This window comes from Leptodactylus fuscus, chromosome 5 (genome assembly GCF_031893055.1).
Source record: "Leptodactylus fuscus isolate aLepFus1 chromosome 5, aLepFus1.hap2, whole genome shotgun sequence".
In the NCBI taxonomy this organism is placed as follows: Eukaryota; Metazoa; Chordata; class Amphibia; order Anura; family Leptodactylidae; genus Leptodactylus; species Leptodactylus fuscus.
Genome location: NC_134269.1, coordinates 125,536,693 through 125,551,136, shown reverse-complemented (window position 1 = coordinate 125,551,136; position 14,444 = coordinate 125,536,693). Strand labels below are relative to the sequence as shown.

At 39.3% G+C, this 14,444-nt stretch overlaps 1 protein-coding gene across 1 annotated transcript in view; it reads left to right on the top strand.

The window, feature by feature from the left end:
* HDAC10 (histone deacetylase 10) overlaps positions 1 to 14,444 on the top strand; it is a 28,458-nt gene that overhangs the window by 8,714 nt on the left and 5,300 nt on the right. The window contains exons 7-19 of the mRNA XM_075276289.1: positions 861 to 929; positions 1,843 to 1,969; positions 3,948 to 4,013; positions 4,137 to 4,196; positions 4,302 to 4,391; positions 5,542 to 5,648; positions 6,874 to 6,941; positions 9,101 to 9,335; positions 10,559 to 10,646; positions 11,918 to 12,003; positions 13,148 to 13,204; positions 13,394 to 13,478; positions 13,711 to 13,899. Coding sequence (XP_075132390.1) covers positions 861 to 929; positions 1,843 to 1,969; positions 3,948 to 4,013; positions 4,137 to 4,196; positions 4,302 to 4,391; positions 5,542 to 5,648; positions 6,874 to 6,941; positions 9,101 to 9,335; positions 10,559 to 10,646; positions 11,918 to 12,003; positions 13,148 to 13,204; positions 13,394 to 13,478; positions 13,711 to 13,899 — 1,327 coding nt within the window. The remainder of the gene's footprint in view (positions 1 to 860; positions 930 to 1,842; positions 1,970 to 3,947; positions 4,014 to 4,136; positions 4,197 to 4,301; positions 4,392 to 5,541; positions 5,649 to 6,873; positions 6,942 to 9,100; positions 9,336 to 10,558; positions 10,647 to 11,917; positions 12,004 to 13,147; positions 13,205 to 13,393; positions 13,479 to 13,710; positions 13,900 to 14,444) is intronic.

Below are 14,444 nucleotides of genomic sequence, written 5' to 3'. Positions count from 1 at the left end.
TCTTGGATTTTTCCTTCTCTTTTAAGGCAGTCTTTCCCCCTTTTCCATCCTCTTCCGAGGACCCTGTTTTTTTCGTCTTCTGGTGAAGACCTTCCTGCAGGAAGCGGCTTACTGCATTCTTCCCTACCATCCTTTGGTTTTTCAGTAGGGCCTCAATGTCGTCCTCAGGGAAACTCCAGGTCCCCTTTAGTGCCTTTGTGTAGTTCTCTGCCTTCTGTCCTGTTGGTGACTGTCTCTTCCTTCTGCAGAATCTTCTCAAGAACAGATCGCCCTCTGTCCACCATCTTTTCTTTTTCTAGTTCTTTGAGGATGTGTTTTTACTTTTCTTTTGCCCAGTCCTCAAGCATTGGCGATCAGTGCTCAGCTCCATGACGAACTCCTGATGATGCAGGTTTGAAGAGGATGAGGGGGCTGAGCTTCAGCGATGGATGGACGTTCTTTGTGTTGATGCAGCTGTGCTCTTCCTGAAGCAAGTGAATGCCTCCTGTGCTCTGTGAGCCTCATTTGCATAAACAGAAAACTGGTTATTATACACAAACTGATGGGCGAATCTCCAAAAAAAAAAAAAAATGTCTGGATTTGTATTTGTAGCACCAACATTACTATGCCAGTAGTTTAAAACACATGACATAGGTGATAGACTCCCTCTAAGAATGGATATGCTAGGGTAATCAAAAGCTATAAGGAGTACACTGTAACTTAAACATAACACATAGTTTGTTCTTGTGATAGATGATGTACTTAGCAATGGTGTACACATATATCATGAAGTGTAATAGTATGTAGTATATTATAGGGTTTCCTTATGATGATTGATTAATAATAATAATAATAATAATATATTTTACCCTTTTACACAGAATTCTAATTGTTGACTGGGATGTTCACCATGGGCAAGGAATCCAGTACATCTTTGAAGACGACCCAAGGTTTGCATAAATGCATATAAATACAGAGATGAAATTTTAAATGTGTATTATTTTTTTTAAGAATTTCAGGTGTACATTAATAGAAATTAAATTAGTAACTCATCATTCTATAATATTAGATCTACATATTGTATACGGCTTTATCTTTTAAGAAAATAACATTAAACATAATATAGTAGATGTATCTGAATATATCAACATTTACTAATGCAGTCTACAAATTATATAGCTTAAAAGTAGACCCTGCATTCATAGCAGCACATGGCTTATCTTGTTAGAAGTTAGACACTGTTTTCTTTTTAAGCTAGTTCTTAGTTGACTCTCTTCAGACTGTGCTAGAATATTGGTGCACACTTCTAATAAACCTGGCACATTTTAACTTGTTTCTTACAAGTGGACACATATCTGATCATGGGCATTTAAACCTCAGATGCCGCAGTCACGTGACAGTGATGTCTGAAAGCTCAATTACACTTCTATTCTTCTGCACGGAACAGCTTTCACGTGGATTAAGAGAGACGTTTGGTTGCTATGGGAGCTGTCTGAAGGCCATTACTGCTTATTTTCCTTTGGCAGGGCTCAAAAATGTGGTGATTATACCATAAACTACAATACTGTAGCATTGCAATTTATGGTGATGTCATGATTGGAGGTACCAGTTCCCCTTGATTAAAAAAAATAATAATAATAAAAAATTGAAAAGCTGAATAAAAAGTGATCAAAAAGTGAAAAGCACTCCCAAACAATATTAAATAAAACAACAGACAAAAAAATAGCTCTGTGGACAGAATATATTAAAACAGATATGGCTGTCAGAATATGGCGATACAAAGAAAGTGTTTTTTAAATAAAGGCTTAATTTTTTTCTAATAGAAATATGATGTAATCTTTGCATTTCCTTTTATCTTTTTAGTGTCCTTTACTTCTCATGGCATCGCTATGAACATGGATCATTCTGGCCAAACCTAAGGGAATCAGATTATGATTCCATTGGAAAAGACAAAGGAGCTGGCTACAATATAAATCTACCCTGGAACCAGGTGAAACATTAATGTTTGGAAAATATTAACATATCTACTGTCCACAGGATAAGTGATAAATGTCTGATCACAGAAGTGCCTAATATGTTTCACTGTTCAAGCATTCACCATGTTGGTCATTTCCATGTCTGTGGGGCTGATAGAAACAGCATTGTATAGTACATAATGAAATGGGTAAGGGAGCTCTGCCACCTATACAATCAGATTATTTCATTCGTGTAACTTTGAGCATTCAATGAAATATTAATTCATAAGTTCTTTATATAAAAAAAAAAGGTTGGGTCACTTTGAAAGGTAAGTTAACATTTGCACTAGATTTCCATTTTTCAGTTTAATTTTAGAAACAGAAAAACAAAATTACCAACGTGAACAAATGGAGTCTTTTAGGTACCTACCATTTTGTCAGATGAGAGAGTCCTACATGCACTTTTTTCAGCCACATTTTTTAATAACTTTGTAGTACTGTCAGAGCCTACAATGCAAATGTAAAACTTTCCTTACAGAACCTGTCACCAGGTCTGAAAAGCCAAATGACGTACATCATATGAAATCCTGAGAAATTTAGTATTTTTTTTATATAAATCTGATCAGCAATACCAAAGATAGCCATGTTACCATTTATACACATTAAGGTCTATTAGCCAAGTGACGTACAGCACACAGACCCTTCCCCAAGAGAAGCCATAGTGGGTTATAGATCCTAATTTGCATCAACACAAACAGGAACAGCTGAATTTGATAGACAACTCAAAATTGCTCAATGACAGCGTCCATCTACCTTCTGTAGTTTTTCAGAATTGTGATGTGTTATTTAGTTGTGGTTGGTACCCTTATAAGTACAGTAAAGGGGATAATGTTATTGACTCTGGGTTGTGCATCAGTCAGAATGAGCAATGCACTTTTTAGCCCAGGTAGTTGACCTACCTTCCTTTAAAACTTACCTCCAGTTTGAGTGATGACACATTTGCATGTTATAAAACAGATCCAAACCAGTTGTTAGCTTTTTACAACACACTAGATCAGGGGTCAGCAGCTCCCGACACCGGTGCCAGAGTTGGCACTTCAGGCTTTTGTACCTGGTACATGGCTCTCTTTGGAACCCCATTCAGACGGGAAGAGAAAATAAGTGTAACACGTGATACCATTGCAAAAATCTAATATGGTAGCTAAACACACTGAACTCGACTTCCATATAAGTAAGGATTAAATGATTTGTATAGATATATTGAATAAAAAGATCGGCCTGTGTGAGGGGCATCCTCTGTTTCCCACAAGCAGTCTTATTGTGTTTCAGCCAAAAGTCTTATCCACCAGAGAAGGATCATCTTCTCAAAAAAAATAAAAAGTCAGGGATAAAGATCCCAATTGAAATGTAAGTCTGATCAACTAAATAATTGGTTGTGGATAGAGCTTGCCTTCTATCACTTTCAAGTAGCGTTCTGCGTCCTACACGTCACATTAACTACATCAGCACGCCATACAGAAAAGGTTGCCGACCCCTGCACTAGGTTCAGCTTTTTCATTTTATATGTTGGGCATCTACTTCAGGTGCAAATTGTGTTATGGGAAAGAAATGGATTTTTGTGCTCACTGTAAAATCCTTCTCTCGTTGTTTTCATTTGGGGACACAGATCCCATCCTTGTTTTCTTGTTGTTCCTGCCCTGGGCTGTTTTGGTTCGTTTTTGGGTTCGGGACATGTTTGTATTCTTTTTTGTTTTTGTGTCTTTTTCCTACGGCTGCGGTACAAACTAGCTAGCACTGTGTCTTTGGAGAGGGTCTAGTCGACATCTTTTGCTATTCCTAGTGTCAGCCTCCTAGTGGCTAGGTCTATACCTGTGATGCTGTGTCCTCCAATGAAATAAGCGAGAAAAGTAAATTCCCTTTAGTTATTTCAACAAAACAATATAGAAGTCAAAATACATTTGATCACATTTATACATGTTTCTGTTTTACTTTTCACTGTGGTTCTCTTTTTAGGTTGGCATGGGTAATGCAGATTATATTGCAGCCTTCTTCCATGTGCTCCTCCCTATGGCCTTTGAGGTAACTATTAAATTGCTTATAGTTAGCATAATCCTATAATATTAAATACACTTCAGTTAGTTTTTGGATACCACATCTTACTGAAAAATGAACCTGGTTGCTTTTAATTATTTTTTTTTCCAGTTTAATCCTGAACTAGTTTTGGTCTCTGCCGGTTATGATTCAGGAATTGGAGACCCTGAGGCATGTATCATATTTTTTTTTATTAACATATAGTTGTTTATTGTTACTATTTTGTTTTCCTGAGCATTCTTTTTAGTAAAATGTAATAATGTTGTATGTTTGCAGGGACATATGTGCGCTACTCCTGAGTGTTTTGCCCATCTCACTCACATGCTTATGCATCTTGCTGGTGGTAAACTTTGCATGATCCTTGAGGTAAATACTTGTGCAATAAAAGCACTTTTGTGTGTCATCCCTTGTTTTGTGGATACCTTGGTTGACCCAAAAGTAGACAAATGCAAATGAAAACAGGACTTAGAATCTTTGGAGGGATTGGCGTTCCATGTTCAATGGAAGTCTTGTCTTCTCTACGTTTGTTGTGCAGTTTTGGCTAGATTTCCTGTCAGTGGCCATTATAGCAGAGGATTACTGTAGGGTTTTATAGCATTGTTACGGACAAGATGTCTATTGTACATTCGTGAGCACAGCTTTATTGTGCATATTTCATATTTCAAGCTCTGAGCTCATCCAAGCCTTTACTATGCACGTAAGTGGATGATATCAGCAGGTTTTTTTTCTACGGTCTACTTTTGCAAGCTGTAGACTATGGATTTTGAGCTGTATTAATGCATGGTATAAATGCCATGTTACAAGAAGAGAAAAGGATCCTGGAGCAAAATGAACAGTGTCTATTTCTGAAATAAAGCATGTTACTGTAGCTGTAATGAGCCAGCCTTACTAATTGGGTTTACTAAGACCCATTTGTTATTTCTGAGTGCCGGGTCTGTCCACTAAAACCAACCATGTGCTAAACTGGAAACAGATCCTGCCCTTATGAATTAGTGTTTTAATACAGTTTGTCTTGAAAGTACATGATTTTTTACTCTTCACGCTAACTTGTATGTGACATTTAAGGGTATATTCTTCTTTTGTTTACTTAATTTATTGAAAAGGGAAACATACAGATTTCTAATATGTGGGCAGTATATTAAACTCTTGTATAACATTTTTATACCTGTATTGTTTCCGGAAGGTGAAAGATATAACCCATGGAGTCCTATGTCTGGTTTATGATCCCAGTATGCAGTTAGATAAATGGTTAAAGGGTTAATTTCACCACCATCCCATAAATATATTTAATTAAAAGTGAAATGTATGGATGGGAGGTTATTTGTTGGTCCATAGTCAGTGGGACATTTACTGTTTGAAGTGGTTGTCTTTGGTTATGATGTCCACAACTACAAAGTTGTATGTTCCGTAAGTTGCAAGTTGTTTGCAAGATAAAAAATAACAGTTATTCATGCAGCGTAGCTTCACACTTTGTCATCTTTTAGATAGTATGTAATTACAAGTATCTTTCTAACAGGGTGGATACCATTTGCGCTGTCTGTCAGAATGTGTTTCCATGACTGTAAGAACGTTGCTTGGAGATCCAGTACCTAGGATATCTGGAGAAATGAAACCGTGTCACAGGTATGTTTTATCATTGTTCCTCATGCATGTTATTCTATTACTGTTCTCAATCTTGTTTAGATAAGAACTTTAAAAGTAGGATGGTTCTAATCCCTGCTGCACTTTTGTTACATTGGGTAAGTGAAACCTGAAGTAAGGGTACAGTTACACTAAGGGTGGAGACACGGTGTTCCAATTTCAGTTATAAGTGCACTCCATTATGGGACAGTAGATGGCATTACTAGGTAAGTGACACACTGATTAATTCCAGATCATTTCTGAATACTGGCCTCGTTAGCAGAAAAACTTCACCCAGTAATAATGATTAGCCTGGAATAAACCAAAGTTTACTTAGGTTTATTCCACATTCATCAGGTGATTGTTGACTCTGAGATAGACTAATTGTTGGGATCAAGTGCTTATACAAGCACTCCCAACAATTTCCTACTAAATCATTCTGTCTAAAGGGGCCTTCAAAGAGTCCCTTTTATGTCCACAGAGATAAGCGACATTGCATACCACTAGAATGCAGGACTTTGTGTCCAGTTAAAAAAAAAAACGGTTTTTCCGCAAAAAGACAGAAGACGCACATGGGCGGTCACTTTGCAAACCCATTCAAGTGAATGGGTTTGAAAACTGACCGCTGGGTTTCCGTCCCCTGTCCAGTTTCTCGGAGCAGAAGACAGAAACCTGTTGGATTGGCTAAAGCGTAGACCGGGAGCAGGTATGAACCCACCCTTACTGACAGCGAACCAGACCACAACTTCATTTTCTACTCTTTTATTCCCATTTTATTTTCTGTATGCTGTTGTACTTTTACCTGTATTTACTTGTCATCCACTAATATGCATTCCTGTATATGTTAATGACTAGTATAGCCCCACTGAGGTTAATAAATATATAAAATTTATAAAGCTTGTTTCATATTAAACTATGAACTCAGACACTCACGGGGCGTGAGTAAAAGATAAGAAAGGTGATCGCAGGTGTGCCAAACAGCTTGGTAAGGCAAGATTTTTCACACTCCGCCTTCCTGACAGTGAAGAGATATCGGTGCCGAAACTAACATCATCGAAATCTCCAGCACCGGGGCGCAATACTGACTTTCTAGTGGTCTGTAGTACTGCACATCTATGTAGCATTTACATTATGAGATATGCAGGAGAAAATGTATGTACTTGAAACTGACATGTTATTGTGCAACTTATAATTGTAAATGGGATCAGTAATATGCTTTATTTTATAGTGCCTTAGAATCCATACAGAATGCAAGGCATGCACATTCCCCATACTGGAAGTGTTTATTGCATGATGGTAATTATGTTGTTTTTCTTGATTTGTTTAGGTTTTTTTTGTTCTGCATGGCTGACTGATGTTTTGGTTTGTTTTTTTTTTACTTCTCTCTCTACGCTGAAATACTAATTGCATTTTTCTTTAAAAAATAAAATGTGATCTAGATTATTTTGTAATCTTTTATTATTATACTCAGGGTATCTTGTAGTTATCTTGGTCTTATACATGAATAGCAAATGCCGATTCACTACTAGCAATTATTGCTATATCCGTACGGTTGTTTCTTAGCTTTCCAGAGACTTTGTAATGCATAAACTTATGCATTGTTAGGCAGACTTAGATATAATGTAAATGCATTCGAATACTGTGGAGAACAAGGTGAAAAGCTGTTTGGCTGCTGTTCATGGTTTTAACCTTTGAGACACAGGATAAAATATTAACCCCTTCCCGCCGATGGCATTTTTTGATTTTCGTTTTTCGTTTTTGACTCCCCTCCTTCTAAACCCCATAACTTTTTTATTTCTCCGCTCCCAGAGCCATATGAGGTCTTAATCTTTGCGGGACAAATTTTTCTTCATGATGCCACCATTAATTATTCTATATAATGTACTGGGAAATTCAGAATGGGGTGGATTTGAAGAAAAAATGCATTTCTGCGACTTTCTTACAGGCTTTGGTTTTACGGCGTTCACTGTGCAGCCAAAATGACATGTCCCCTATATTCTGTGTTTTGGTACGGTTCCAGGGATACCAAATTTATATGGTTTTATTTACATTTTGACCCCTAAAAAAATTTCCAAAACTGTTAAAAAAATTTTTTTCTAAAAGTCGCCATATTCCGACAGCCGTAACTTTTTTATACGGAAGTGTACGGGGATGCATAGGGCGTCTTTTTTTGCGGGGCCGGGTGTACTTTTTAGTTCTACCATTTTCGGGAAATGTTATTGCTTTGATCACTTTTTATTCAAATTTTTATCAGAATCAAAACAGTGAAAAAACAGCGGTTTGGCACTTTCGACTATTTTTCCCGCTACGGCGTTTACCGAACAGGGAAAATATTTTTATAGATTTGTAGAGCGGGCGATTTCGGACGCGGGGATACCTAACGTATATGTTTCACAGTTTTTAACTACTTTTATATGTGTTCTAGGGAAAGGGGGGTGATTTGAACTTTTAATTCTTTTTATATTTTTTTATATTCTTTTAACTTTTTTTTTTTATTTTTCTTTTGCATTTATTAGACCCCCAGCGGTGTTGAACCCCAGGGGGTCTGATCACTAATGCAATGCATTACAATGCTAATGCATTGCAATGATTTGCAAAAAAGCATCCTTTCTTTTGCAGGCTGCATAGACCAGCCTGCAAACGAGAGGATTTGCAGACAAGCCTGGGGGCCTGTACAAGGCTCCCGGCTGTCATGGCAACGGGACGTCAGCCCTGGAGCATGCTCTAGGAGCCGGCGATCCCGGCCAAAATGGCGGCGCCCATGCGCCGCCGGGAAAATGGCGCCTCCGGCGCCTTTGACCGCGGCGCCAGAGGGGTTAATGCCTCTGATCGGTCCGGGGACCGATCGGAGGCTTTAGAGCTGGTTGTCTACTGCTTAAAGCAGTAGACACCCGGCGGCTATTGCGGCCCCCCGGCTCCCAGGCGGTCGCCATAGTTACAGACCCGACATGCGCCGTACTATTACGGCGCATGTCGGGAAGGGGTTAAAGAGGACTTTTCATGTCCTCATGTACACGCGGTTTTATATACCGCTAGAAATCCGACAGTGCACTGAATTCAGTACCTTGTCTGCTTTCCCGTTATATGCCCCTGGGAAACAGATATCAGTGCTATTACCAATATCTCTTCACTGTCAGAAGGGCGTTTCTATCAGTATAGCTGGGCTGTGAGGAATGCCTCTGCTGACAGTACTGTAAATAGGTCTGTACTGTCAGAGGGGGCAATCCTTACCGCCCAGCCATGACGCTAACCTGTGAGAAACATTCTTCACAGCTTAATGTCATTGCTGGGCGGTAAGGAACGCCCCCCTCTGACAGTACAGACCTATGGACATTACTGTCAGAAGGGGGGGGATCTCTGGTTGGGGGGGAGGGTCATAGTGATTAGACTCCAACCGATGATGCATGAAACAAGTCATTAATATTTGTTTTCTTTGTGTATTTTGTTTATGAAAGAAACCAGGTTAGTACAAGAGATAAGCACAAAGGGCTTATCAGCGCCCAAGCCTCTGATTGCTGAAGTAGCCAATGTGGATGAGTTTCTAGAAAATCACATGAAGAAGATCCTGCATCCAAAACCTCCAATAACAACCTTACTGGTAGCTCCTGCAGAGAACACACTTCACTTGCATGGAGGTGTGCAGTTAGAAGAAGACACTGTAACTACAGAGCAAGCAACTAATGCACTAAGGTAGAATGTCTGAATATAAACTTCTTGAAATACACTGGTCGAGCAACAATATTTGTTTAGAGAGACAAAGGTTTAAACCTCTGATTCAGAAAAAGTTCTTACCTAGGAATCTACTTAGTTTCACTGGGCTAGGTCTATGATGTATGATACCAGTCTCTACTAAATATAGAGGTTTAGTTGCTGGTATCTGATAATGTGTCACCAGTTTCTATCGAACAACCTGCATATATATGGGCCAGTTCATAGGCAACAACATTGTGAAAAATATAGTGAGGGTTATTAAAATTCTACCCAAATAAAAAAGAAAATCCAGTTTCCAATTAGAATTAGGTTTCAGGGTTGGTTATCTAAAGTGCAGAGTGAAGACCTCGCAGGAGAAAAAACACCTCAAAGGGCTCGTTCACATCTGCGCCCCAGTCTGCATTTTGCAGGTGTCCATTTCCTGCCCGAAACTGGACAGAAACCAATTTCAAATATACTACAAAGTTATATTCACAGGTAATATTCATGTATGAAAATAACTTGGAGGTATGCTTTAAAGGGGTATTCCCACCTCACATACTCAGCAGTCTTCACTCTTGTAAAATCTTCTTTCTTCCTGGTTTCTTGCATCATTTGGTGGGCAGGGTTTCACAGGCAACCTGCCATTTAGCTCCGCCCCCAAATTCGTGTGTAGCTCCGCCCACCCATATTGGACTATGAAGTACAGGCAGCAGGAACTCCATTCTGTGTTACATACAGAGACTGCCTGTCTCTGCCATAATGAACACAATTGAATTAGCTAGCCTGATAACTGGGAGAACAGAAGAAATGAAAGCAGCTCCTCTCCCCTATCTGCTAACAGGAAGCTAGGTCACATGGTGTAGACACAGGAATAGCTAGATATACAGGCTGGCTCCCTGCACTTAGCCCCTCCTCCCTCCCCCCTGAGAGCAGGCAGATACATCATTTGACTCAGGAGCAGCTAGGTCAGGGCTGTGGCCACAAAAAATTGAATAAAGTAAGATAGTGGACAAACAAAGCAGTTTTGCTGAAGCAGTGTATTTAGGAAAAGTCTTACATCCACATTAACAAGCAGTATAGATAGGATCCTTGTGATGGGACAACCCCTTTAAGTATAGGTGCTGTTAAATCCTCATGCGCATGGAAGGGAAGCCTGTACAGTGGCACACATTTTCTTTCTACATTTTCAGTGACTTTCATTTCACTGTGTTAATTTTCAGTGTGTTCACTCAAGATCAACTGAATGAAAATCTGTTGAATTCTGTGAGTAAAATGCTACTGGCCTTACACAAGCTTGTCCATAGGAAGGTGAGTTTCTTGTAACTATATATAGGTTTAGCATTAATGTTAAAGCATTTTAATATTAGAACCAAGATAAGTTTTAGGCTAAATCTAAAGATCCTGGTTGTCCAGGATCTAAAGGTAATAGCTATGTCATCAGTATCAGAATGGTCGTGGTCCAACATCTGGAACCCTTCAGGTCTTCCGGATGTTGGAAACCGTATACTAGCAATATGACCGGAAGGAGGCCCGCTTCCATCCTCTTCAATAGGAGAAAGACTTCTTCCAGCCATATATCTGGTATATGGCCTTCTACGGCCGAAACACCTGATTGAGTTGGGTCCCAGGTATTGGACCCCAACCAATCTGAAACTAATGATATATTCTGTTGTCACAAGTCATTGATATCAGACACCTCTATAGATTGTATCTTTATGCAGTTGTTCTATAAAAAGTTTAAATTCTGCAGTTAAAGGGGTTTTCCGTGCAAGAAATGCTTTTTTTTAAAAAAAATGTCTTTTACAGCTATTAATGGATTAATAAATGTACCCACATACCTTTAGCTGTGTTTTGAGTGATTTCTAGATGTGTTTGGGAGCTTCTGGTATCTCCTGCATTTGTTTACATACATCAGCTTTCTGCTTTGTAACTTCCACACTAACCTCTCTCACCTTACCCTCCCCCTAATTCCTCACTCCCCCCTCATTTATCCCTCCATCCTCTCTCCCTCCCATACACTCCCTCCCTGTCTCTCTAGCTATCCCGCCCTTCCCTACCAACTCAGCCCAACCTGTCACCATTATACATTATACCTATCTTCCTTTGAGACAGCGTGCACTCTTCTCCATCGCTGCTCTTTTCTGTACAGTGATGATCCACCTCTACTGCGCATGCAGAATAGAGGTGGATTATTGGCAGCAGTGCACAGAGCAGCACTGGGAGAAGGGAAGGCACTCAGAAAAGAAGGAGGAGCCGTCTCGCAGGAAGAAGTGTGGAGGGTAAGTATAGTGAAGTGGATGGGGAAGGAGGAGTAGTAGTGACGATCCGTTTCCAGAAATGGGGAACAGGATCGTCACTGGATAATCAGAAAATGTCCTTGGGGTAGTCACATGACTGCCCCAGGGATATGGGTAACTATACATTTTTGATTAATTATGTTATTTAGAAAATAGGAGGGGGGAGGATGTTTAGATTAGTGTAGGGATTTCCAGTTATCCTGGACAACCCCTTTAAGTAACTTTAAATTAATTTGTTAAAAATAAATGTTTGTTTAATATTCGTGTTCTTTCTTTTCTTAGACAAGGAATTGTATCACCTTATCTTCAAATGTATCTCTTTCAACTGCGGTTGCCAGTCAACAACTTTTAGCTTTGGGTTCAGAAAGGTACATATACAGTTTTCATATTGTTGCATTATGGTTTTCTATGGGAGACATCTATTTAGTATTAAGGAATCTGGAACACATATGACTTTATGAAAGGCTTTCATGATCTTATAGGATTGGATCAGATCCTGTCCATGGCTGTAAATGGATTAAAATTTATCAGAACTCTATGTTAGGTTTAATCCACAGGTAATACATTATTATCAATCTAAACAAAATAGCACTCATATCGACAGTATTTATATTAACCATGAGTGTGGAGTTGGTAGGCCAAACCACTAGCTCCTGATGCGTGATTCAACTCCTTCATAAGTAGCTGGCAGCCATGGTCACACTGAATAAAGCTAGTGATTGCATTCCTATGAAAGTAATGGAAGGACTCCACCTAAACCTGTTCCCGGCTCTGAATCTTAGCCCTGATATTCAATTTTATTATAATGAAAACTTTTACGTTATTCTAAAAAATAGTAAAAACTTTTGCATTAGATTACAGCATTAGCACTATATGTTTCGGTCTTTTTATTTTTTTTTGTAATTTGTGTACATTGAGATATTGGAGTACAGTGAAACCTTGGCTCTAAATATTATTTCTGTGAGGAGCAAATTTGCGCGGAGCAATTTACTCAATAATAATAATTTGCAATAAAAATTACACCTTTTTCAGAGCTATATATCACATAGTTATCATATCTAGAAGCACTATGGGGACAGTGTGTTGCGGTGAGGCAGGGACTCCTAGCGTCACAGTAACTATAATGCTAGGAGTCGGCCTCCTGGCATAGAGTTCAGGCCGGTAAATCCAACCCACACATGGACTGAGTCTCATGTCTGAGAATGTATTGTAAAAGCATCCTATGTAGTCACTAGTACTACTGTTGCTGCATTCAGTGTGTAATATATATATGATTAAAAGTAATGTGTTTATGTCAGTCTACTAGAGTATTAAATGCTGTATACTTCCCCATTGCTGCCACCATGCAATACAGGAATGAGTGATTGCAACTCATAACATTTTTCTCACAAACCAGTACACATATATCCAATATTAAGACCAGAAAACATTACAAAGACCAGGTCTTGTAGTGAAGGAGGATGTGACCAGATGCACAATATATCCTGCCATTTATTTTTTTGCTTTGTGCAGGTTATTCATTGTCATTATTGGAGATGTGGATAGGAAACCTGAAATTACAAATGATGGGTAAGTGACCTTGAAATAAAGGGTTTTCCTGTTTCATACACAATAAACATTTATCATTTTTCTTTTTTAGTAATACATTCTTTCATGGTGTTTACTAATAGACATGAAAATAATTAATTGACATGTAGATTATATTTAATGAATTATTTTGATAAATGCTTAGAAATTTACTTACTTTACACCTTACAGGAAAACTCTGTGTGTTACAATTCCTGGAGACAAGATACTTGAGAGGGCTTATTCACAGTATCAGGCGTTTCTCAAGTGGCAGGAAGTAAGTAAAACAGAATGTGCTTTAATATCTGATTTCCAAAATGTATGCATCTCTAATCACTGGAGACACTTCAGGGACAAGTTACTGCAAGCCTCTCTTTCTATGCATATCTTTAAGAACATCAGTGTGCAACTCACAGACTTGCACAGACACTTGCGCAATCAATTTTTTTTTTTTTTTTTATGATTACACCTGCTCTTACATCTGCCATTACTTTGCTTTATTCTGACAGAGTCCACATGAAGGAAGCAGCTTCTTCTATGCACTCTTCCGATTTCTACTTCCATTGGCTTATTCCTATCAGCCTGATTTTATTATATTAGCGATTGAAAGAATTAAGAGTATTGGCACAAAGGATATTGCTCTGCTTACCAGTTTGCTGCAGGGTTTGTCTGATGGTGCATTACTCACTGTTATTACGGTAAGCTGAAACATTGTTCTTTGATGTGACAAGAATGACGTAATATGCTTTAAAGAGGACCTTTCATCAGATCGGGCACATGCAGTTTTATATACTGCTGGAAAGCTGACAGTGCGCTGAATTCAGCACACTGTCGGCTTTCCCGATCTGTGCCCGGTGTAAAGCGCTATCGGTCCCGGTACCGTAGCGCTTTACAGTCAGAAGGGCGTTTCTGACAGTTATCCAAGGATGCCCTTCTGCCCAGCAGCGCCTTTCGCGCTGTGCTCTAAGACTGGGGAGGAACTCCCCCTCCCTCTGCTCACACAGCTCGTCCATAGACGAGTATTATCAGGAGCGGGAGGGGGCGTTCCTCCCCGCTCCACAGTACAGAGCGATAGGCGCTGCTGGGCAGAAGGGCGTTCCTGGCTAACTGTCAGAAACGCCCTTCTGACACTAAAGCTCTACGGTACCGGGACCGATAGCGCTTTACACCGGGCACAGATCGGGAAAGCCGACAGTGCGCTGAATTCAGTGCACTGTCAGCTTTTCAGCAGTATATAAAACTG